The following is a 23,224-nucleotide window of genomic DNA, read 5'->3' as shown; positions in this document are numbered from 1 at the left end:
GTGTGCTCTCTGACAAATAAATAAATAAAATCTTTTAAAATATATGAAAAGAAAGGAGAATAAAAAGTCAAGGCTAAGACATTCCTCCAAGAAGGAGCAAGTGCCTCAGAGAAATGGCGAGTTTTCAGGGGAACCTTTTGAAAATTTCAAGCCAAAGGCTTAAAAAGGTGACCCATGACTTCCAGTGGTCAGTCTCAGACTGCATTGTTTTTGAGCACTTGCTCGGATTATTCTAGTCAGTCCACCTAAAAACACTTCACTCACTTAACTTTCAGGACTCTCCATGTGCCAGAATTTCCTCTCTCTTCTTCACGTCTTTATTATTTTTCCCACTCAATGAAGCAAGTAACCCCCCTGCCTGCCTTTCAAACCGAAACAGATTTTATTTACCAGAATAGCCCCATTCTAGAAGCATGAGCTTCGCTTTCCACAAGAATACCTATTTACGAATTGCTCAGGCCATTTTAGAAATGCCTCTTACATAAATACGTCGGGCGTGGGAAGAGCCATTCTTCACGTAAATATTTTAAAAGTTACTTGTAAATTTCAAAATTTAACTTAGGGTTTAAGACGCCAACAGCTCTTGAATTTGTTCTTTGAGGAGAGAGAACGCTGCCGCCTGGAAAGTGGTGTTTGGCATCAACAACCTAGACCGCCCGTCACCGTTCCTGCAGACGCGCCTCGTGAGGACCATCATCCCGCACCCGCGCTATAGCCGAGCGGTGGTCGACTACGACATCAGCATCGTGGAGCTGAGCGAAGACGTCAACGAAACCAGCTACGTCCGGCCGGTCTGCTTGCCCAGCTCGGAGCAGGCCTTGCAACCCGACACGTACTGCTCTATCACAGGCTGGGGGCACGTGGGCAACAAAAGTAAGTGAGGAGCCTCGGGAGGCAGCACTTGCCTTCCGTTTGTACCTGAAAACCGCTGTGTTACCTCCCAGGCTTGGGCAGCAGTTCCCCGGCTTCACTTCGGAAGTGTAGCCACAAAGGGCAAGGAGTAGGGGTGTGTGTCACGCTCCTCTCCCACACGCAGTACCCCCACCTGCCACCCTGCGGCAGCCTCAGAACTCCTTCTCCACACCTCGGATTCTCCCTTCGGGTGAGCCCCTCACTCCCCATGTTGTGGAGCCGCCCTGCAAGGGAAGGCCTGTCCGTCATCCTGCTTCAGACCTTCTCTACCAGCGATGCGCACCTGCGGGCAGAGCCCCTCGGAGCCTCTCTCGAGCGGCTAGGCTGTTCCAGTCCCGCAGTCAAGCTGCACGCACCGTGTGTTATGAGTTGGTCTTGTCAACGTCTGTAACACAGCCTGAAAGTCCGGCCATGCTGGTCTAACCCTCCGTCTGGGGCAATGCTCGGGCTTGATTGCTTGTCTTTTCCTCGAAGTAGCCGTTGTTCTTGTTGCAGCATGTATTAAGAGGGGAGAAGCACGAGGCGAGTTACCTAATCAAGTTACTGGTCCAGTTTCTCATTAATAAAATAAAGGAGCTGGACTAGATGATCGCGGTCAACACTGCTGATTGAAAATTCTGACGCCAGACAAGCCTTGTCTTTGAAATGGCATTTTAAGTAAAGAATATGCTTCCCTGGGTATACAGATGTCATCATTTCATATACGGCTGGCCTCATTTTTGAGTCATTCTGCCCTCTTAGATATTTGGTTTCTTCTTCTTTTTTTAAAAACCCCAGTGCCTTTTAAGCTGCAAGAGGGAGAGGTCCGCATCATCCCCCTGGAGCAGTGCCGGTCCTACTTCGACATGAAGACCATCACGGCGCGGATGGTGTGCGCGGGGTATGAGTCCGGCACCGTCGACTCGTGCATGGTAAATTCTCTCCGCGCGCCGGGGCCCTGTATACTCGCTGTTATTCCCGTGCGGCCCTTTGGGAGTATTTCTCGCAGACTGCTTACTAACCGATGTTAAATTATTCACAATATGTACCTTCTCCGGTACCCAAGTGATCCCCTTCTCCTCTCCATGCCCTTCGCTCCGGTTGCCTTCGGCTTTCGCGTCTCCTGCCTGGGGAGCCAGGAAGGAAAGCCGCTGTCTGGAGTCGTGGTGCCAGACTGTGTGGGTCGAACCCGCGCTCTGCCTACGAACGTGGCACACACCTGTGCCTCAGTCTCGCCACCTCCAAAATGGACAGTTATTTAGCAACTCATAGGGATCTCATGAGGATTAAATGAGCTAATCCAAGGGAAAGTGTTTAGAGGAGCATCAATAAACGTAATTACTATTTTTCTCCAACATGATCGGGGGGCAAGACCATCTATATAATTCCAAGTTTGACGTCCTTACGGGGCAGGAGTATGTGCGAGTTCCCACCATGAATTCACATACTTACTTCTTTATTTCCTAGGGTATCGATCTCTCTGTGTTCGGTATGTTTGTGTTCAGAGGCCATACAGAATACACCTAATCTCTGATCTTTTCAGATGTAGCCAATACTGATGTTTATAAAGCCATAGTGTCTCACTGCTAATCATATGTGGGGGCAAGAATTGCAACGCTTAAGCGGAAATGTCAAGAATGAAAATCTCCATACAAATGAGGTAGAACAGAGGCTGCAGACACCTTACTGTAAATAATTCTGATGTGCTATTTTCCATTCACGTACACTAACTGAAACAGTCCTAAGAACTGTTAGGAAATGCAGCAAGTTGCCAGTGTCTTTTACTAAAGAATCATTCACAAAGCAAGAATCTTGAAAATAGAGAGTTATTCTGGAGTATTTTTCTGAAGTACTGTTTGAGTGGAGAAAAAAAAAAAAATCTTTGCATGTTCCATTTTGGGTACTTTCAACATTTATAAAATGGCTCAAAGTTTAAGAATGAGAACAGTTACGAGAGAATTCGTTCTGATACACTAAATTAAAAAATAATTATGACCTATTTTGATAAGCACAGGAAATGGCTGAGAAGTCTGATTTCAGAGAAATAGGAACGTAGTCCTTTCCCAAGGTACCCCCGTTCTTTTAAATATCAGGGTCTAAAATGTGCATTTGGAAGTTCCATCAGTGTGGTGGAAAGCGTGCTCCCTCTGGTTGGCAACGAAAGCCTTGTTTAAACTTTCCAAGAAGTTGGCTAAGCTGGGTTTGGCTTCACTGTACCCCCAGGATAACACAGATGCCACCAGTGACTAATGTCCACTCTGTTCATTACAGGGTGACAGCGGTGGGCCACTTGTTTGCGAGCGGCCTGGAGGACAGTGGACATTATTTGGTTTAACGTCGTGGGGCTCTGTCTGTTTTTCCAAAGTCCTGGGGCCCGGAGTTTATAGCAATGTGTCATACTTCGTCGAATGGATTGAAAGACAAATATACATCCATACCTTTCTCCTAAACTAATTCCAAAGATGATGAGAGACTTTTGCCAGCTACAAAGAAAATGGCCCTGTCAACTGTGGAGAGCTCCCCGCAGAGAGCCGTCCAGAAGCACTTTTCATGGACAGGGATGCTCAGCGGTGCACTGCAAATTTTCATGTTTGTTTTGGTCTCATTTTATTCAGTTTTTTCAATTTTAGTTTTCTCTTACTTCAAGTTTAATGACAGTCTTTAAAAAAAACAAAAAAAACCCAACAAACAAAGCAGATTTTGTTCTTTTGCCAGGCCTAATCTTGACCATAGCACAAAAGTATCAGCTCTGGAATAAGGCAGGTGCTAGGGTAACAGGTTCTAGAGAATTCTCTTTATCCCAGTCACAGAGAGGCCATTGAGATCCAGGCTCTTTGCCAGCTTTTGTTTCTCAAGCACAATAGCAGAGTGGCAAATTTCAATATTAATACTGGAGACTTGCTTTTGATTTATTAAGAGCCAAGACAGTTTACCTGCTTAAATTATTTACTGTTACTCAAGTCTGCATAATTCTGAAAACCTATGAAAGATAGTCAGAGGTAAGAGACAAGTGCCATCCATTTAGGTAGCTGAAATGGCAAGACATATTGAACACAAAGCTCTTTAGACATCAACAATAGCATTTAACAGTGTAAGACTGCACGTTCTGAACTTAAATCAAGGATGTAACCTTATAGAAAAGTCTCCATAGAACCTTCCCTCTAGCTGGGATTTGTTCAGTGTGTATCAGCTGGCTGACTGGGACCTCAACAGCTAGAGTAATATTCGTGGGAAACATTTTGTTGTGCCTATGTGACAATGAATGGAGATTCAACTGTCAAAGGCCTGGAGAGATTCAATTTTTGAAAACAAAAATTAAATTGCACCCGACCTCCAATTCAGTATTTTCCAACTTTCCTGTGTTCGCCCATAATGATAAAATCACAGAAATGCCTCTCAAAGCATAGTTCAAGTTTGCGTGGAGTAAAACATTTTGTAATTTTCCTTGAAACGTGTTTAGTATCTGATGTTGCCATTGCCTCCCCTTGATAATTAAAACAAAAATTTTAAAAATGCTTTTAAGCACTAGGCCACTTTGTGCACATCAATTTCTGAAGTAACTAGCGGTTAAAAGTATTTTTTTCCCCACTAAAAATCTTCAAAATGCAAATTTTCACACTAGAAGTAATTTAGTTAGGCGTCCATTTTGCAACACCCAAATGCCTTCGGAACAAGGAAGATTCCCCACTAACCTTCACCAGCACCCCGGACTGCCTCGGCATCCCCCGCCCCTGCAGAGACTTACCTGCAATTTTATACCTGGGTTTTTGTACTTTTTCCTATGTGTGCACATATTTCAGAATCGAAACGTTGCCTTGACACATTCCATGTTATTCATCTCCTGTTCCAGAGTTTGTGTAAACCTACTGAGAATGTGAAATCCAACAATAGAATTACGGTGAGGACTGTTACAGTGGTAGGTACATACTTCATGTAATAACTGTTAGCCTTGCTCAACTTATGTTCAGGCAAGTGTACCTAACTGTACTTATTCTAAATAACCCTTAATACAAATAAAATGGTACAACCCTTTTTTTTTTTTTAATGGACATGGAACATGGAAATAGCAAGTCCCAGAAAACCATGCCTCCCACTTTACAGTTGGCCCCCAGCCGCCGACCAATCCGAATTTACCTGTCATGTGTCTGTCACAGGAACGTGCTCTTTTATTTTAGGTGATGGATGGCTCTCTAAAATGAGAGGTTCCTAATAGTTTCAAGTCCCTTAGGAGTCCAAAGAAAACTTTAAACCTGGTAAGAGTGCAAGGAATCTTTCATGTCTAGAGTATATTTTGGGAGCCTGATATAATAATTCTTTCACAAATCTTTTGGGGTAAAATTATACCACAAAATATAAACTATTAATTTTTCCTGGCTACCAGGAGCAATGATACAATGCTTGGTCCCCCGAAATTTGGTAAAATACACTGAATACCAACATGCAATAGATCCCATCAGCTTGGGTTAACTCTGCGTAAAGTTATTTACTTGTAAATGAGACCCTTTAAAGGCTTGATACAGATCCCAAATCTCTTTTGCCCAAGGGCCAGTTATGTTTCCGAATCCAGAATTTTTCAGAATTTAAAAAATAGAATTTAGCACCCAGTCATAAAATACATTTTTATAGCAAAATATCTGAATAATTACATTAAAGAAATTGCCTTACATCTGTTCCGGACATTGAATTTGTGCCTAATTTATGAAAAATTTTTCAGTTTCAGAGCTCTCGGGATTTTGGAGTTGTGGATAAGAGTTTGCGGACTCGTAACATGAACACTCAAGACTTTCTTCTGCTTTTATGCACGGATGCTTGACACCTGGGAGACTGACTTTTTTCCTCAGTCCTCTTGGCTTATTCTTCTTACCTTTAGATTCTAACCCTTTATTTATATTCAGGCAATGAATACCAGCTGCTATGAGGATGACAGATGATAGGACATTACTGATTTTTCCATATACGAAAAGGCCATTACAATATTCTGGGAAAAGGTAGGCTCTGGGATTTTCCTTCTAAACTCTGGTACCAATTACTGTTGGGTTCGGTGATACGTACAGGAGTGATGACAGGTTTTTGTACACATGATTTATTAAACAGTTTATTTTTAAAAATCATTAAAGAAAGCAGAAAACAACCTCCAATAGCCATGTGGGATTTTGAAAGTTCTAGAAATCAGTCTCTATAAAAGACTATTTGCAGTAATATCAGAGAGTTACAAAAAAAATGTCAGACCAGGACAAAGAGGCAGCAGGAGAAGATGAAGCCCTGAGGATAACAGATTAATAGTCATAAGATCTTGATACACACATAGAACATCAGCATGGAGATTTCAGGAAGGAGATTCTGGGTGGTTAGTGGCTGGCAATTTTCAGATGAATAGATACTGAATTTTAAAAGAACTCAACAAAAATAGATGATCTTGTAACATCTGGGCTTAGTTGGTAAACTAGTCTCTTTGTTCCAACTAAAGCCAACACACATGATTTGCAACTAGCAACTAACTTGCTATCGACATTCCTGTCCTAAAATGTATTTAAAAACAAATTTTTCTAAGAACCTCACGGAATCCTGCTGAGAACCACCTGTATTAGTCTCAATGCATAATATCTCATTTTTAAAGGCTACAACACCAGAGACCTTGCAGATTGTTTTCAAATTGATTGTTTCATCTTGATCAGGCTATTGCAAGTTTTAGAACACAGGAGATTGCCAAGCAGGCTACAGACTGAGCCGACTGGGTCTGTCCTACCTACGGTCTATGTTTCCCAGCTGACACCTGCACAGAGGCAGACCTCATAAAAGGTCTTCTCTTGCCCAAAAGCAGAGAGAGGAACATATTCCTACCGAACCCTGGCACCGGTCTGCCCCTTCCACCTGAAGGCTCCGCCTCAAGAGAACACCGAAATGAGCAGAGACGGATGCCTTACATCGGCAGTCAGACGACCAAAGGCATCTTCCTGGAGGAAATGAAAAGCTATTAATAATCACTAACCACATTTTCAACAGTACAGTTATTACCCTATTTTAGGTACACTGTCATTTAAAAGGCTCTTTGGAATTTTTTCTTTGGAAATTAACCATTTATAACATTTTTTTTTTCATGTGGCAATCTATTCTGCTTTCTAACTGATCTAAAAACTACTTTTTTTTTCATTAAAGAAAATTCAGATTGGAGTCTGCTCACTGAAAGCATTTCCCTGGAATCTGAGATCTCCCAGTAAAATAAATACATCTCAAATGAATCCCTTAGGAATGTCTGTACGTCTAGGACAATTAAAATGCTTTTACAAAATCCAAAAAGTTTCATAAAAGCATTTGATTCGGGATGAAATATTTCACCTCCTGAAACTCAGTTCAGGTCAAACTGCAACCTCTCCTCCAAATGTATCTACAAACACACAAGAAAGGTCATCACATCAGCTTTTCCGGGCACAGAAGAATCTTCGTGTCCCTTTGGGAAAAATCCACCTCATTCCTGCTTGCTAGAGGGGCCTCTTCAAAGTCCCTCTTCCAGATTTGAAGGGAGACTTGCCGCTGCAAGGAGGATACCCTGCTTCTTTTTCTTTTCTTTTTTTTTTTTTTTTTAACCCTCGGAGGGCCTCGCCGTCCCTGAGGCCTTGGTTTCCGAGCAGTCTGAGTCCAAGGCGGTTTCACGGACAGACGCGCTCCCCTGCTCGACAGCACGAGACGGTGCTGACGCCACTGTCAAGGCGGTAGGCGGGCCGGACGGGCCTCTTCTCTCGGACTCGGCAGCCGGGCGCTCAGCATACTTCCACGGCGCCCGGCCCGCCGTTCCGGCCCCTCGCCACTTCTTGAGAGCGTCCGTCCTCTCCTCCGCAGTCAGTCTGTCCAGGTGCTGAGCCCTCCGAACTGGAGACGGGAACAGGGATCCCTCAAGAGCCCGGTATGTAAACCTAGGTTCCAAAAAGCAGCACAGAATTAGAGTCACCGCAAACGCGGCTCGGGACACCAAAAATCCTCACCAACTGGAAAGAGTAAAAGGGTCTGGGGGCCCCTTGGCCTCCTTGGGGTAAAGGGGAAAGAGAAGCACGCTGTAAGACGGAGACAACAGCACTACTAAATAAGTTAGTGTTTGCGGGTGCCTGGGTGGCTCAGATGGTTAAGCGTCTGCCTTGGGCTCAGGTCATGATCCTGGAGTCCCGGGATCGAGTCCCGCATCGGGCTCTCTGCTCCTTGGGAGCCTGCTTCTCCCTCTGCCTCTCTCTCTCTCGCTCTGTCTCTCATGAATAAATAAATAAAAATCTTAAAAAAAAAAAGTTAGTGTTTGCAAAGTGCTGAGGAAACAGGGAGTGCCTGTCAAATAAATACAGAATAAAACCTTTAAAGTAGAGGTCCCCATAGTGCTACGTCAGAGGCTTAATGTTTGTTAGATGAAATGAGATAATACACGCAAAGCAGAGAGCAGGACACAGTGCGTGTTCAAACAACGCTTAGTTTTCGAGGACCAGTGTGACACTTTACTGCACGCCGTCCCTTCCGGCCCCAGCGGGCCGCACGGACGCGGGCACGGCATTCTCATCGACCTCGTGGGTCTCCCACGCGTGTCGTGGGGCTTCACGCCCTTAGACGAGGGTCCTCCACAGAGCCTTCCGACATCAGGCCGTCTTCCTTCCCGGTGGCTGCTGAGGGGGCCGAAGGGACCCATGTCACAGACCTGATCTCCTCCGCCTTTGGTTGTCCAGCCACACTGCTGGCCTCTCTAGAGCGTGGTCCCAAAAGCCAATCTCTTCATTTTCACAACTTTGGAAATCTGGATAGGCAGAGAATTCCCCAAATCTAATTTCTCTGGGTTTAATAGGCCTTCCCTCAATATCTTTTCTCTCACATTTTACTCTAAGCAGCAAGAAGAGCCCGGGCCAGACCTTCAACACTGAATAGCCACGGTCATAGTTCACAAATTCCGCTTTCCACATAACAGGAAAACCCACTTTGGCTAAGTTTTCTGCCGCTGTAATGCCAAGATCCCCCTTCCTCAAATTTCTAGCGACACGTTCCTCCTTTCTTTCGGACCCCTCACCAGCCGTGCCTGTAACATCCACATTTCCAGCAGCATTCTGTTCAAGGCCGTATGTGCACTTTCTCAGATGATATGATTTTCTCCACCTGTGCGGCTTCTCACTTCCCTCTGAATCCCCACCAGCAGGAACGGCAACGTCCACGATCATCTACGTTCTCTTGGAGATGTCTAGTATTTTTCTTTCTTTCTTTTTTTTTTTTTAAAGATTTTATCTATTTATTTGAGACAGAGAGAATGAGAGACAGAGAGCATGAGAGGGGGGAGGGTCAGAGGGAGAAGCAGACTCCCTGCCGAGCAGGGACCCCGATGCGGGACTCGATCCCGGGACTCCAGGATCATGACCTGAGCTGAAGGCAGTCGCTTAACCAACTGAGCCACCCAGGCGCCCCCGTCTAGTATTTTTCTATCATGTACTTTACATTCTTCCAGTCCCTGCCCACTATCCAGTTTCAAAGCCACCTTCACATTTTTCAGCACTTGTTAGAACACTGGGGGTGGCAAACTTTCTTCCTGGGGGGCCAGATAGTAGTATTTCAGGCTTTGCGAGCCAGATCGTCTCTGTTGGGACTATTCAGCTCTACCGCTGTGGTGCAAACTCAGCCAGAGAGAATACAGGAATGAGTGTGTCTGTATTCCAATAAAACTTCACGTGCTTTTAAAAACAGGCAGCGGGCCACATTTGGCCTGTGAGCCACTTCGTCAACTCTGTTAGAGAATAACCTAAAACCACCATTTTGACTCTCATGTCCTGTTTTAAAAAGGTAGAACAACTATGTGGCACAGTGTTTCCAGCTAAACAGATACACTTTATAAAAAATATAAAGAGAGAGAGAGAGCTATAGATTAAAAACACACACATACTTCTTAGCCATCCCCATCCTGTACAATATTAGAAATTCAAGTTAAACTAAAATGGGAAAGACAACTGAACTCAGATATAGGAGGGACGTTTTCAGTGCTGACGGGCTGTACAGAGACCACTACTTGTCTCTCAGTCCACATTCACCCATTTTTCCTTTTAGAAACCCTCAGATTTTCACCACTCTGACTCGACATACTCAGGACCTAGTTAAAGGGATATGAGTAATGATGTGCAACTTCTGGGTCATGCCATTACAAAGACAAAGCAAAAAAACACGCGACAGGAAAGCCGCTCGCGCTCCGTTTTCTCTCCTCCTCCCTCCCGCAGACAGGCATGTGGGGGTGCTGGCGGTGAGTCATCTCCAATCATGCAGCTGAGGGCAGCACCCGTGGGAGTTGGTGGAACAAAAAGCCAGAGGAAAGGATCCTCAGATAACCCTGTGGGTGAAGCTGCCCTATCTTTGCGGAATGGCAACCCGATGAGAATTTTCCATGAGAGAGAAAGCTCTCTTCCAGGTTGCTTAAACTGTTTTTGCTCTCTGGTCAAAGAGTTGAAACCTATGTTTTCACTAGGACACAGACTGACTTCTCCACTGGTAAAGGGGATGGTCCGCCATCATTCTGAGCAGTTGCCTGAAGCCTTCTAAGCCTCTGATCTCACTTCCTCTCTCGCGGATAAAACCCCATACCTGGGCAGAAGAGCGATGCACGTCGTGAGGACGCAAACCAGGTAGAACACGGGGTCCAGTATGTGCTCCTGCATAATCCAGTAGGGGTTGGACGGCGGATTGCAAGTGACACACATGGATCCAAAAACCAAGGCAAAGAAAAAATAAGACACGACGCTACCCGCAATGACCAGCACGTGGATCCGGGTCTGCAAGACAAGGAAGGCGGGGGAAATGAACACCTACCCGCAGGGTTCTGCATCCCCACGAACTCTGCTCTGTTGAAGAGACAACGTGTCTAAGAAATGAACGAATGGTGTCACAAACCTTAGTGAATACAAAACACAAAATGCCGAAGAGATAAGAGCACACTTCATGGAGAGCTCATACCACGGTTTCAATTTTGTAAAACGGAGTCAAATGCCAAAAGGTTAATTTTGATGACTTTTCTACTTTATATTGTTCAATGCACCATGAAGTGTTTGGATTCTTTTTATTTTAATACAGTCACTAATCGGCCTGCTTCTTCATTAAGGTAATACTGCAATCCTCAAACGTTACCCATTCTCATGGCTGGTAGACATTACTGTTGCTCACCGATATTCTAATTTCATTCCATTGTAAGCATCTGGAAGGACTGCATTTCCTCGCGCCCTTGAAATTAAGCACGGCCATGCATCCTGCTTTGACCAATGAAATGTGAATGGAAGGGACATGAAAAAATGTTCAGGTTAGAAGCACAGAAGAGCTGGTGTGCAATTTTCCATACTGCCTCCTTTCTTTCCATGATGACCAAGGAGTTCCTCCTTGGGGATAATTCCAGATGGTAAAGCTACAAGACATTGCCTAGGGCACCGAGCTGCCCCCTCAGAGGACAACTCCTCTAGAGCTATCTGGCACCTTAGCTAACTTTGCACAAGCAAGAAACAAATCTTCGTGTCTCACCCCTTCACCTAGCCACCGTTGTATCTATGTATAGCTCGAAATTTTTCTTGGTATTTTCTGAAACTGGCTTACTATTTAAGTAACTTCATTTAGAAGGAAAAGCAGATCACTGCCTTAAATGTCATATCACCATTACCTGTCATGAGAGTGCTGAGTCTGATCTTTGTTACAGAGGGAAACTCACATAATCCGAGCCATGAAGGAGCATCACCTTCACATGATGTGGTGTTCAGTGCTCTTTGCGCAGGGGAGAGTAGCACCTAAAATTGTAGTGGATACCCGAGTGGAGTATGTTATTCTTTTGGGGGGTAGTACTGCCTTTATTATTTTCTAAGGCTAGAATTTTCAAACGAGATCCAATTTTCTCCCTCTTCCTCTTCCCCTTGCAAAGTATTTCCCCTCGGTAGGTCTCTTCACAAGCGTCACAAAGACTGCTCGGTTTTTTTTAGTAAAATGTACAAACTGCTCAGAAAATGTGGGCTAACTCCTGATGATCATCACGCCTCTAAAACAAGGATTTTTAATTTTTTCTTTCTTTCTCAAATGTCTTTTCTTCTCATTGAATCCTACTGCTTGATTTTTTTTTTCCCCTTAAGATGTGCTTTTGGCAAGTGAGACAGGAACTTGATGGAGATGACGCATTTCCATAAAGTGATACAGTTACAGTCAAGAGGCAAAGGGGGAAAGCAGACAGGGAGGTGGGAGGTGCTGATGACATAAGGAGCCGGAGCGTGAAGGGAAGCTGCCTCACATCCTCAGAATGGCTGACTCCTGCTGACAAGGGACCTTCAGAGGCTGTGAGCTCCAGCCTCCTCGGGCATGAGAAAAACGGTTTAATGATGAGTCCTTTATATAACAGACTCTGTTTTCCTGGGCACCTGGCTTTCGCGCTCCCGCTTCCTAGTGCGGTCAGTGCAGATACCCGGCGCAGTGTCCCTCCCCTAGCCAAAGCCTAGCACTGAAGCTAAGGAGACAGAATTCTGTCCCCTGGGATGAAACCTGGGGCACAATGAGGCAGGAGCAGAAAGAAAAGGGCTGCAACCAAGTCAGAGCACAGCAGGGCAAGCCTGCCCATTAGTGTGTTCCCCGGATGTCCGGAGCCACTCTGGTTCCTCAGGACCGTTTGGTTTGGTTTGACGGTGGTTCTTCAACACATTTTTAATAACTTTTCTATTTGCTCAGGTTGCTGTTGCTCATAACCAGTGAACCCAAGACCCTTTGGAATGCTACTAAATGTCAGAACTGATGACAATTCCTTAGGGAGTAACCAAAAGTGCCTACAAAATTGTTTAAAAATGAAATCAAATAGCTATTAAAACAATGCCAAATATTTTAGTTCTTTACTCCCCTGGTATTTTCAGATTTTAACCTTTTACTACACCTCTATTTAGGTTTGTACAGTTTGATTATAGCAGGTTATAAGCAAGGCAAGTGATGCCAACAATATTCTTTAGAAATGATTATGCTTTAGAAATTATTATAAATAATTTTATAATATAACTGCACATAACATTTATTTATTTTTAATTTTTTTAAAAGATTATTTATTTATTTGACAGAGAGAGGCACAGCAAGAGAGGGAACACAAGCAGGGGGAGTGGGAGAGGGAGAAGCAGGCGTCCCGCCAAGCAGGGAGCCCGATGTGGGGCTCGATCCCAGGACCCTGGGATCATGACCTGAGCCAAAGGCAGACGCTTAATGACTGAGCCACCCAGGCGCCCCTGCACGTAACATTTAAACTATAACCTCATGCAGCTATTTCTGTTTAAAATGCACTCAGGATGGTAAACATACCCCAAACACTGGTTAGTCATTTAATCATTTGTTTATCCAGCCAAACATTTTTGAGTACCTACTGTGTGTCAGTCCGGTCCTAGATTCTGGTATATGGTAGTCAAGAAAATAAACACGAACCCTGCCCGTCACAGAGATTATAGTCTAATGCAGAAGATAAACATGAATCATATAGTCACATAACGATGAATAATAAGAAATTATTATTGGAGCAATGAGGAAAAACAAGAAGATGGTATGAAAAAACGGATCATTAGGGAAGGGCTCTTGGAGGAAGCAGCATTTTTGCTGAGACTGAAAATAATATGCAAGCTAGGTAAAGTGCAAGGAACCAAGGGAAGAGTAAGAACACTCCCCTCAGAAGAGATGGCAAATGCTAAGGACCTGATGTGGTAACGAGCTCACAGTATCTGAACTGCTAAAGGAAGGACAATGTGGCTCCAGCCCCTGAGTAAGTGGAAATGTGATCAGAGAGAAAAGTAGAGGAATCACTGCATGACGTCCTTTAGGCCATCTCAGGGCTTTTCAATTTTACTCCAAGTGCAGCGGGAAATGACTGAAGGGTTTTACCCAAAGGACAGCAACAAGACATGATTTGTGTTTCAAAAGGATGATTCTGATTGTTTTGTAGAGGATGGCTGGAGGAGTCAAGAGGAGAGGCGGGTGGGAGGTCTAAGGAGACGTAGCATTAGTCCTGGAAGTGGCTTAGGCTATAGCAAAGACAATGCCATCGGAAACGAGTGAAGGGCATAAATAATCACGGAAGTGGTTTCTTCTCCAGAGATGGGTGGAATGTTCTTCATCGGCAAAGGAAGGTTTACAACAAAGCTCTCACTATCTGAATCCTACACATTAGCTTTGCGGCAGAGAGCTACCGTACAATCATTTTGATGACGAGAATTAACTATCATTAAGTCAGCAACTAAGATAAAAAAAGACCTAGATTTAAATGAAGGGTAAAAATTTTGGAGGGAAGAAAATATAATTTTTGTAACATGAGACATTTTACTGTGATAAAATCATCACTTACTAAAGTCAGTATACCAGGATCATGGCACGACACCTCTCTTTAGTTGAGTTGAAAGGCATGAGCATGATCTTGAAGAATGTTGGTCATTGAAATGTAATTGTTTCTTCAGCTTGACTCGCCATGGATACCACCAAGGGGACCAGGTAGGTATTTTCCACTTTCCCTGGCTATACATCAACCTCAACACAATGGCACTCAACAATCAACAAGAGCATCCATGAAATCACCCTTCTTATTTGGCATCATTACTCTTCTCGTTACCATGTGTTTTCTAGGCATTAAAGCTTTAGCACAATCACTGCTAATAGAAGACATTTCCCCCAAGCAGTTTCAGGCTACTTCCAAGGCAGGAAAACCACTCACCAAACTCTTGCTTTCAATCACCAGGTGGAGGATAATGATGAACAAAGCAGCTGTGTTCAGGGGGTTTCCAAATGCAAAGATGTCAATGTCTGAGCCCTGGTAGGTCTACAAAGAGAGGACAACAGGTGCTGATCTTGGAGAGTTGTCACACTTGGTGGTTTGAGTACCATCCCTTTATTTTATAGCTCAACTGAGGATGGAGTCCCTTCTTCAGTGTTGCTCATTAAAGGGTCATTTAGGATAAACTTGAACATTTCCGAAAGAGAGACTGACTCTTGGGCCATCTAATCTTTGAACTTTTCAGTTGGAATGCCTCTTTATCCTGAGCCATAATTCATCTTCCTGGAACCTTACTTACGTACGTACTTACTTTACTTGCTTGCTTGTTTGTTTGTTTATTTATTTATTTATCACAGAGAGACAGTGAGAGAGGGAACACAAGCAGGGGGAGTGGGAGAGGGAGAAGCAGGCTTCCCGCTGAGCAGGGAGCCCGATGCAGGGCTCAATCCCACGACCCTGGGATCATGACCTGAGCCAAAGGCAGTTGCTTAACTGAGCCACCCAGGAGCCCCTTCCTGGAACCTTTTACTTACACTTCTGGCTCTTTGAGGTATAGAAAAATATCAAATATGTCCCATTTAATAGAGCTGCAAAACTTTGAGGTAGCTATTCAGGCTACCAGAGCAGCACCGGGATGCTCAGTTGGTTGAGCATCTGACTCACTTCTTTTGGCTCAAGTCGTGATCTCGGGGTCCTAGGATCGAGTCCTGCACTGGGCTCTGCACTCAGCGCAGTCTGCTTGGGATTCTCTCTCCCTCTCCCTGTGCTTGTGCATGTGCTCATTCTCTCTCTCAAAAAAAAAGGCCATCCTGAGTGTATGATCTCTGCTAAGTAAATATCCCCTCCTCTCCTATGTATATGTCCTCAAACCCTTAAAGTTTTCTTCCAAGGACACAATTTTCTGACCTTTCACAATTCTACTTGCTCTCTTCTGCTTACCTTCAGATTGCCTTATCTGTATCCCTCTTGAAATGCAGTATACCCAGAATACTCTAGCTGGCAAATTCAAGTCATTTTGTTTAAATAAAGAACTAAAGAACTGAGGTTGTTAACTTAGAGTTTATCAATTTTTTTTTCATTCTTAATACTGTGCTTTTGTTAACACCAATCCATGATCAAACCAGTGTTTTCTTCTGGGTAGGGGTATATATGGGTGGGCAGTTATATCACGCTGCTTTGTGCTTGGGATTGGCCTGAATTTTAAAATTCATTTTTATACATGTTTTGTTTAGTCACATTTCTTCTATTCTTCACCTATAAAACAGGTTTTTTATTTTGGAGAGACTATTTATAAGAACTTAAATTTAATACTATGAATATCATCCTAGTAGATTTAGCCCAACACTCACTAATAATTGATTCCATATTCTGACTTTGCCTCTCCGATTTTGACTCATCTCATTATATGCCTGGACTCTCAATTTTATCCAGGTCATTTACAAAATCTATCAAGCAGCACAGGACTAAAAAGGAGACTCATGAGGAGTCAGCTATGTACTTCTCTCCAAATTTAATCCATTGTCTAACATATTTGGGGTAGGACTTTATAATTTAGTCAGTTAATGATCAACTTGATTATATGAGCAAGATACCCTAATATATCCATTCCATATGCTGAAAAGAGCAACAAAGAAGCATCACTGATTCATTAATAACACACACTTTGAGTGAATAAGGACTCACATAGTAAGGCACAAAGAAGCAGACCAGGCTTTGATAAAAGGCATCCAACAAGGTGATCCAGAAGGTAAGGGGTAGGTATGCCTGAAAATGAAATAGATATTGTGGAGGGATTAATAAGAGTCAAAGCAATGTCAAGGAACAACACAAGCCAATAATTGTTTTTGCTTCTCTGAGAAGATTATATTCCTTTATTCTCTTACTCACAAAACAGGTGAGATTTGTAAATAGTGGTAGAAGAATATGGTGTGAAGTTGAATAATAGGTGAAAAAGTCCATGGAGGAACTCTCTTCAACTCATGTCGCTTCTATCATTGGATCAACCTGGAATCTACTTGAAATAGGGATAGTAGTACTGATTTTCCATTTCCTATTGATCAGAAAGTGCCATTTCAAAAACTTCTCCAAATCCATCTACTTCTGTTTCCATTCTCCTTCACCATCAACTCTCTTTATGAATGACTGAATAACCACCTAACTGGCTTCTTTGCTTCTTCTCCTATCCCTAATCCAATCTTCCACAGCGGTCAGAAGGTTCTTAAAAGCTATAAATCAGGTCATGCCACCTCCCTAATTAATCAAACTGACCCCCCCTCCAATGCCGCTCCGCTGCATTTCCAATACAACTTAAGTTCCTTCCCACGGCCTGTAATGTCCTGGAGGGTCTGCCCACTGGAGCCCCTGCTCTCCAGGGTCCCACCCTCCCATTCTTATCCTCATCCACTATGATCCTACCACAGGCACCTTCTATTCTTCAAACTTGCCAGACCCATTCTTTCCCTGGGGCTTCTCCTGTGCTCTTCTCTCTGCCAGGATTCTCTGGACCTCCCACGTGACCTCCCACATGACCCGCTCTTCATTATTCACATCCTAGCTCAATATCATCTCCTCACTGAGGCACTCCCAGACCAGTCTAAAAGTTATGCCCATCCCATCACTTACTACCATGGCATCCTTAGAAATCTCTCATCACCATCGGAAATAGTTTAATTTGTTTACCTAATGATTTTCTGGTTCTCTCAACAGAATGCAAACTTCATACAGTGGGGCTCTGATTTTTTTATGCAAGTGATTAAAACAGTACCTGGTACATAACAAGTACTCAGTAAGTATTTGTTGGATTAATAAACTATTCCTACATAACTTTTCACATGCTGAACTGCTTCTAACCAAAAGCGTACAGAAAAAAAGAGAAAGTTCAAGTAGAGACACTAATCAAGTGATGGAAAACAGGTTTTCAAACAAGAGCCATCTCTGTTTGAATGTTGATGTGTGTGCAGAAGGATTCTGAGGCTGCGTCCAGACCCCGGAGGAACAACCGAGTGTTTTGGTTTATTAGTGATATATGCCATGGACAAAAATGGCAACACATATATTATATCCTTGAGCTAGTCTTCTCTTTTCTTAACATGTTCTCAGTCTTATTTCCTTCCAAATGTGAAAGGGATGGCATTTCTTTGGAAATAAGCAATTGTCTTCTAAATAACAAAGTTTTGTAAATACGCAAATTCTCCACATTCGTTCTTCTATTCTTCAATACGCTATACTTAGAATTTTAAAATCTATTCTTTAAAAAAAAACCCTCTTCATCCTCTGGAAAATCAAAGCAATGAGGATTTGTTGTTTCTAATATTGTTACTGTTACTGTTCCTTTTCCCTGTATCTTTTTTTACTGTTTCCTCCTTAAAAATGGTGGGATGTTCTACCTTTCTTCATCCAAAGGTTCATAAAAATCTAAGCAGAAGCACAAATGACAGAAGAGAATGTGGTAGAATCAAAGGGGCAACCAAAATGCTACTAGACAAGAGCGAACAATTTGGGGATAAGCTAAAATGTAACTTCAAGCTACTGGAAGAATGGAAGCTGCTCAAAAAACCCTAGAGCAAAAAAGGTAAAAGCATAATTACTCCACAGTCCTGTGAGTCGGGGGACTCTGGAAGCAAAGGACAGGAAAAGATAAATGAGAGGCTGGCGAGATGAACTCATGGGATCTCCTGGAATCTGAAAGGGAAAATGTGGACACGACGTCAAAGCCAGGAAAGGTGGCTGTGTGGGTGAGGAGAGACGGGTAACAGATGATTGCTTCTCGGGAGGGAGGCCTCTGTTGCAGCCTTTCAGATCATCTCCTCTGGGGAGACATTCCGTAACCCTAGAGAGTATATTTCATGATGCCGAAGACAGGAAATGGCCCAAGCATAAAACAGAATTCGTTTGAAGGCCAAGGTCAAAGAAAGGACAACTCTTCTGGAAGGTAAACTCAATGAAATCCATGACCTTCTCCCAATAGCCACATGCTGGGAATCTGCCTGCTATTACCATGTATTATGAAACTGGCCGGCTCAACAGAACAACGTGTGTAAAGGATGGATAACAGGGTTCAACAACAGGAAACAGTGACCTCAACTCTTCCAAGGGTAAGAACCAATCAGTCTGTACAAATGGGTTTTTAAAACCCCAGCTCTAAAAACTCTGAAGATCCCCCTCACTTCTCTTTCTCCAATGGACTTGGAATTGAATTTAGGCCAGGGGTTATAAGACAACCTTCATTAATATCAATCACCCATCCCTGCAACCTGGCCTTGAACTTTAAGTCAGACTGGATTCCTTTGGAAAATCCCATTTAGTTCCTTGATCTAAATGGACTAGATGATATTAAAGGATTACGAGAATTTCTTCTTCCCTGAAAGTTGAACGTGTGACTTCCCTGTGTTGGCTGCAGCAGGTAGCCTGCAGACATTAAGTTACTCCCCAGCCTGGAAAGGAAGTTCAAGTCAGAATAAAGTTAGACTGATGAAAATAAACACACTTTAAATTTGGGATTTCCTCAAATTTCTGGTTAATTCTGAGGAGGGGGTAAAAATAACAACACTGAGAGCTTAATATAGCTGGAACTTTTATCTTACTTGATCCTCACATCATCTCCATAAAGAAACAGAAGAACAGGCAAGTTAAATCATTTACCAAGGTCACACACCACAGAACCAGAATTTAAACTCAGGCTAAACATAACCCATTATTTCTAACTGATCTGGGTCAGCGTCTTTAGAACTATGAGTGAAGCACAACACACAGATTTCTCATGGTAGGTCTGATTTTTGCCTGCCCAGTACTTCTCTAGAAAACCCTTCTTCCCAATCCTGTCCATGTGATTCAGCTCTGTCCTCAGGAACAATAAATGTCCCAGGCCTGGTCAACAAGAACATGATCTTTTTTACTAAGCCAGTTGGAGCTGGTTTCTGTCACTTGCAGCTGAAAGGGTCCGGACTAACAGAGTCTTCCTCTCAAGACTAGAATATCTGACTACAATTTGGGGATACCTCAGCTTTGCCCACTTACAGGCATCTATAGGTTCCTGGCCTTCCTCAGTCCCTGTGATCCTGACCATGCACTTGTGAGCGCACTTTGGATTTCTGGCCATGGAACAGCACAGCGGAGGCGGGAGGAGACCCAGGGACTGAAGACAGCACCAGTGTTCTTTCTGCAGCCCCACGTAACGGTGGAGCATGGGCTAGAGATCCAGAGTTCACCTGCACCGCCCTTGAATTCTGTGACATGGGCTCATTACTGAAAGTACCTTCCTGTGACGGACTGTCCTCGTCTACACAGTGGGTAACGAGAGCACTGACGTGCAGGGTCGTTTTGAGGATTAGATTTATGTATATCAAGCACTTCGAATAGTGCCTGGCATTTGGAGGCGTTACATAAACGTTCATAAGTGCTTTATTATTATTAATTTTGTAGAAGATAAATAAGAAAGAAAAGAGTTGTGAGACAGCTAGCCCAAGTAATTAGCAACCACAATCCTCTAGGTAAGAGAAAATGAGGACAGTGAGAGAACATTAGGAAGGGGGGACAGGTATCAGTGATCCATCAGAGGGAGACAGGTAGCATGAAGATCAATTAAGTAGAGGCCAGGGCTTGGCTTTAGGGACAGGAAGCCATTCAGATCACGCCACAACGACGACAACAAGAGAAATAGCTATCAAGCACCAACTCTGTGGCAACGATTGCTCTAGATCTTGAGGATATAGAAATTGTGTAATTTATTGTCATTACTTATTGCGCACTTTTCCAGTCTCTTCTTTCCTAGTGGTTCTTCCTGTTTTTCCTCTAATATCAGTCCTTGATGCTGGGCTCTCTTTTCACTGCATATATTTTCTCTTGACTCCCCCTACCCCTTGTTGCTTTGTAATGATAAGTCCTCCATCTGTATCTCTCTCCCCCGTCTAACTCACTCTCCTGTCTCATACTTTCAACGGTTTTCAGATAGACCTCTTGACGTCACTACAAATTCAGTGCGTGCCAAGTTCCTGGTTAAAATTTTCCAACTGAGCATTTGCTATCATCTCTCTTTCAGTTTTCCCCCTTTAATCAGAGTGTATTGGTTCAGAGTGTGACCTCTGGAGCTAAACATAACCCATTTTTGAGATTTTTGGAAAATTTTGTGAGATTTTTGGAAAAATTACTGAGCCCCTTTGAAATTCAGATTCTTCATCTTAGAATGGGTACAATACCAGGTTCTCCCTCAAAAAGTTCTGTGGAGATAAATGAGACAGGGGAGGTTGAGTAGTTCACACAAGAGATGGCACAGTGAGGTCTAGCAAATCCTAGACATCAAGAGCTGTGGAAATGCCAGATTTCTTCAGATAAGTACCTAAGACCTTCCGCAGTTGTACCTCTGTTCACCTCAGAAGCAAGTAACTTCGTATCTGCCGTGTTAGCAGAGATGTTCTGTAACAGCCCCGCAATGCCGAGAGTGTGAAGCAGTCCTGAAGGGAGCATACTCATGGAGCTGGGCTCACTGGAACGCGCCCTGGCTTGCACGGCAGATGCGTCTCGGTCCCGGCATTTCTGCCTCGGCACCTACCTCTGATTTCTGACCACCCTTGTAAAGTTCCGGCAGCTGCAGGAGGGTCTCTGCAGACACATCTTTCTCCAAGACGCCATAAATGACAGGAGGAGCGGAGGTGAAAAGGAGGTTGAACAAGATCAACACCCAGTAGTCAGTCATGGAGGTTCCTGAAAATCCACAAAAGAACTGGTACCAGAAAAGGAGGTTCACATAGGCCTAGGGACACAAGAGGGAACATTTGCATCTTAGAAACAAACAGCCACGTGTGCATGAGCGCACAAGCCACACGCTGCCACTGTCAGCTGCGTGATCCCAGCCTCTCTCCCCCTCACCAAATGGAAGACCACAACTTGCCTTGCCGTCTTTTTGGGATTCGTGTTTTATTAAAGGAAAACCCTACATACGTATACACACATACGTGCACACACACACGCACGCCCCTCGCTGTGTAGCTCTGGCCCTGTTCTAAGAGCTTTACAAATAATTTGTTCAACCCTCCTAACAACTTGGGAGTTACTGTGGCCCCATTTTACAGATGAGGAAGCTGAGGCACAGAGAGGCTAAGGAACTTGCCCAAAGTCATCTGGCTAGTAAGTAACAGAGCCAGTATTCAGACTGAGACACCGCTTCTACATGGAGAGATCCTAGCCCCGGGCCTGGTATGTAGCAGGCACACAACAGATATTCATCTTCCTGCTTTCTAGGTTCAAAATTACTTTTTAGTGGTGCCAGCCGGGTAGCCAACCATCCCAGTGAGTCCGGGATGGAGGAGATTCCCAGGACAAGGACTCTCCCTGCTAACACCGGGACAGTCCCAGGCAAACCCGCACAGGTGGTCGCCCTGGAGGCTGGAAATATGCATCCCACAGTGTTTCCTCCAGTATTGAGTCGCAGATGAACTAGGCCCATGAGAGCTAAAGCTCTGTGCCCTCAAGCAAGGCAGGCCCCAGGAAAGGACTCTGGCCTTAGATTTGTGAGATTAGAGATCCAGAGTTCACCTGCACCGCCCTTGAATTTAGCAGTCATACTCAGGGCCTGAAGACACTTCCTGCTGCTTTTTTCCACTTTAGGCCATTTTCCTAACCTTTCCGAATTTTGATTTCCTCATCTGGAAAATGAGAATTATACCACCCCAGAGCTTAGTATCAGGATCCACTTAGAAGGTGCTCTTGACCTGTAAAGTGCCTTACAAGTATGAAGATGTTATTGTTGGCATTCTAGATGCACTAGAATACTTTAGGATAGGAGCCACAATCCTTAGGACAGAGTTTCTTAAATCTAGGGTCGATGGACACACACTGTGCCCTGCCCCTGGAAATGTATCAATTTGGGGTACATGTGTTTTGGGGAATGAATTCATAGTCTTCATCAGTATCTCAAAAGTTTTCTAAGATCTAAGAACCACAGTCTCAGAAAGGTAAGTTACCTGATGGCTTCTGATACTGGCGTTCTTCTCCATAGTTTACAAAACATTCACTGTCTTGCTAGGTTAGTAAGAGGCAGAAGTAAGTCAGGAGAGTATCAGTGTGAATGGCCACTGAGGGTTACACAGCAGAAGACCGCAGGGTCCTTGCTCCCTGGTGATGGAGTGCCTACTCATACACACTGCCCCACTCTCCAAGAGCATATGACACCTCTCTTCCTAATATTAATGTTGCTTACCCTCTGGGTTTAATCTGGGCTTAAAAGGAAAGGGGAGGGCGTGGGCTGCCCACAAGAGGGGCAGGTAGAAAAATACAAAAGTACAGGGGTGCCTGGGTGGCTCAGTTGGTTAAGCGACTGCCTTCGGCTCAGGTCATGATCCCAGGGTCCTGATCCCAGGGTCCTGGGATCAAGCCCCGCATCGGGCTCTCTGCTCAGCGGGAAGCCTGCTTCTCCCTCTCCCACTCCCTCTGCTTGTGTTCCCTCTCTTGCTGCCTCTCTCTCAAATAAATAAATAAATAAATACAAATCTTAAAAAAAAAAAAAGAAAAATGCAGAAGTATTAAAAAAAAAAAAATCACTTGGGAAAGAGGCTCCTCCCTAAAAGTCAGTGACCACTACTA

At 43.9% G+C, this 23,224-nt stretch overlaps 2 protein-coding genes across 7 annotated transcripts in view; one reads left to right on the top strand and one right to left on the bottom strand.

Annotated features, from left to right (window-relative positions):
- Nucleotides 1-5,847, top strand: part of CORIN (corin, serine peptidase) — a 201,733-nt gene extending 195,886 nt beyond the window's left edge. The window contains exons 19-21 of the mRNA XM_064582039.1: nt 602-873; nt 1,690-1,823; nt 3,163-5,847. Coding sequence (XP_064438109.1) covers nt 602-873; nt 1,690-1,823; nt 3,163-3,345 — 589 coding nt within the window. The 3' untranslated portion in view covers nt 3,346-5,847. The remainder of the gene's footprint in view (nt 1-601; nt 874-1,689; nt 1,824-3,162) is intronic.
- Nucleotides 5,848-5,970: 123 nt separating this feature from the next.
- ATP10D (ATPase phospholipid transporting 10D (putative)) overlaps nt 5,971-23,224 on the bottom strand; it is a 99,794-nt gene continuing 82,540 nt past the window's right edge. For 4 of the 6 annotated variants that reach the window (XM_064584439.1, XM_064584437.1, XM_064584440.1 and 1 more), the window contains 7 exons: nt 21,195-21,395; nt 16,331-16,411; nt 14,588-14,692; nt 11,537-11,660; nt 11,053-11,135; nt 10,477-10,664; nt 5,971-7,802 (listed from right to left, as the gene is read on the bottom strand). In XM_064584439.1, the coding sequence (XP_064440509.1) occupies nt 7,472-7,802; nt 10,477-10,664; nt 11,053-11,135; nt 11,537-11,660; nt 14,588-14,692; nt 16,331-16,411; nt 21,195-21,395 (1,113 nt within the window). In that variant the 3' untranslated portion in view covers nt 5,971-7,471. The remainder of the gene's footprint in view (nt 7,803-10,476; nt 10,665-11,052; nt 11,136-11,536; nt 11,661-14,587; nt 14,693-16,330; nt 16,412-21,194; nt 21,396-23,224) is intronic. The other 2 variants (XM_045881199.3, XM_064584441.1) reach the window with 2 other exon arrangements.

This window comes from Mirounga angustirostris, unplaced genomic scaffold, assembly GCF_029215605.1.
Source record: "Mirounga angustirostris isolate CCGP_5_RB_7025 unplaced genomic scaffold, mMirAng1.0.hap1 SCAF_2, whole genome shotgun sequence".
NCBI classification, from domain to species: Eukaryota; Metazoa; Chordata; class Mammalia; order Carnivora; family Phocidae; genus Mirounga; species Mirounga angustirostris.
This window is presented reverse-complemented; position numbering and strand designations above follow the sequence as displayed.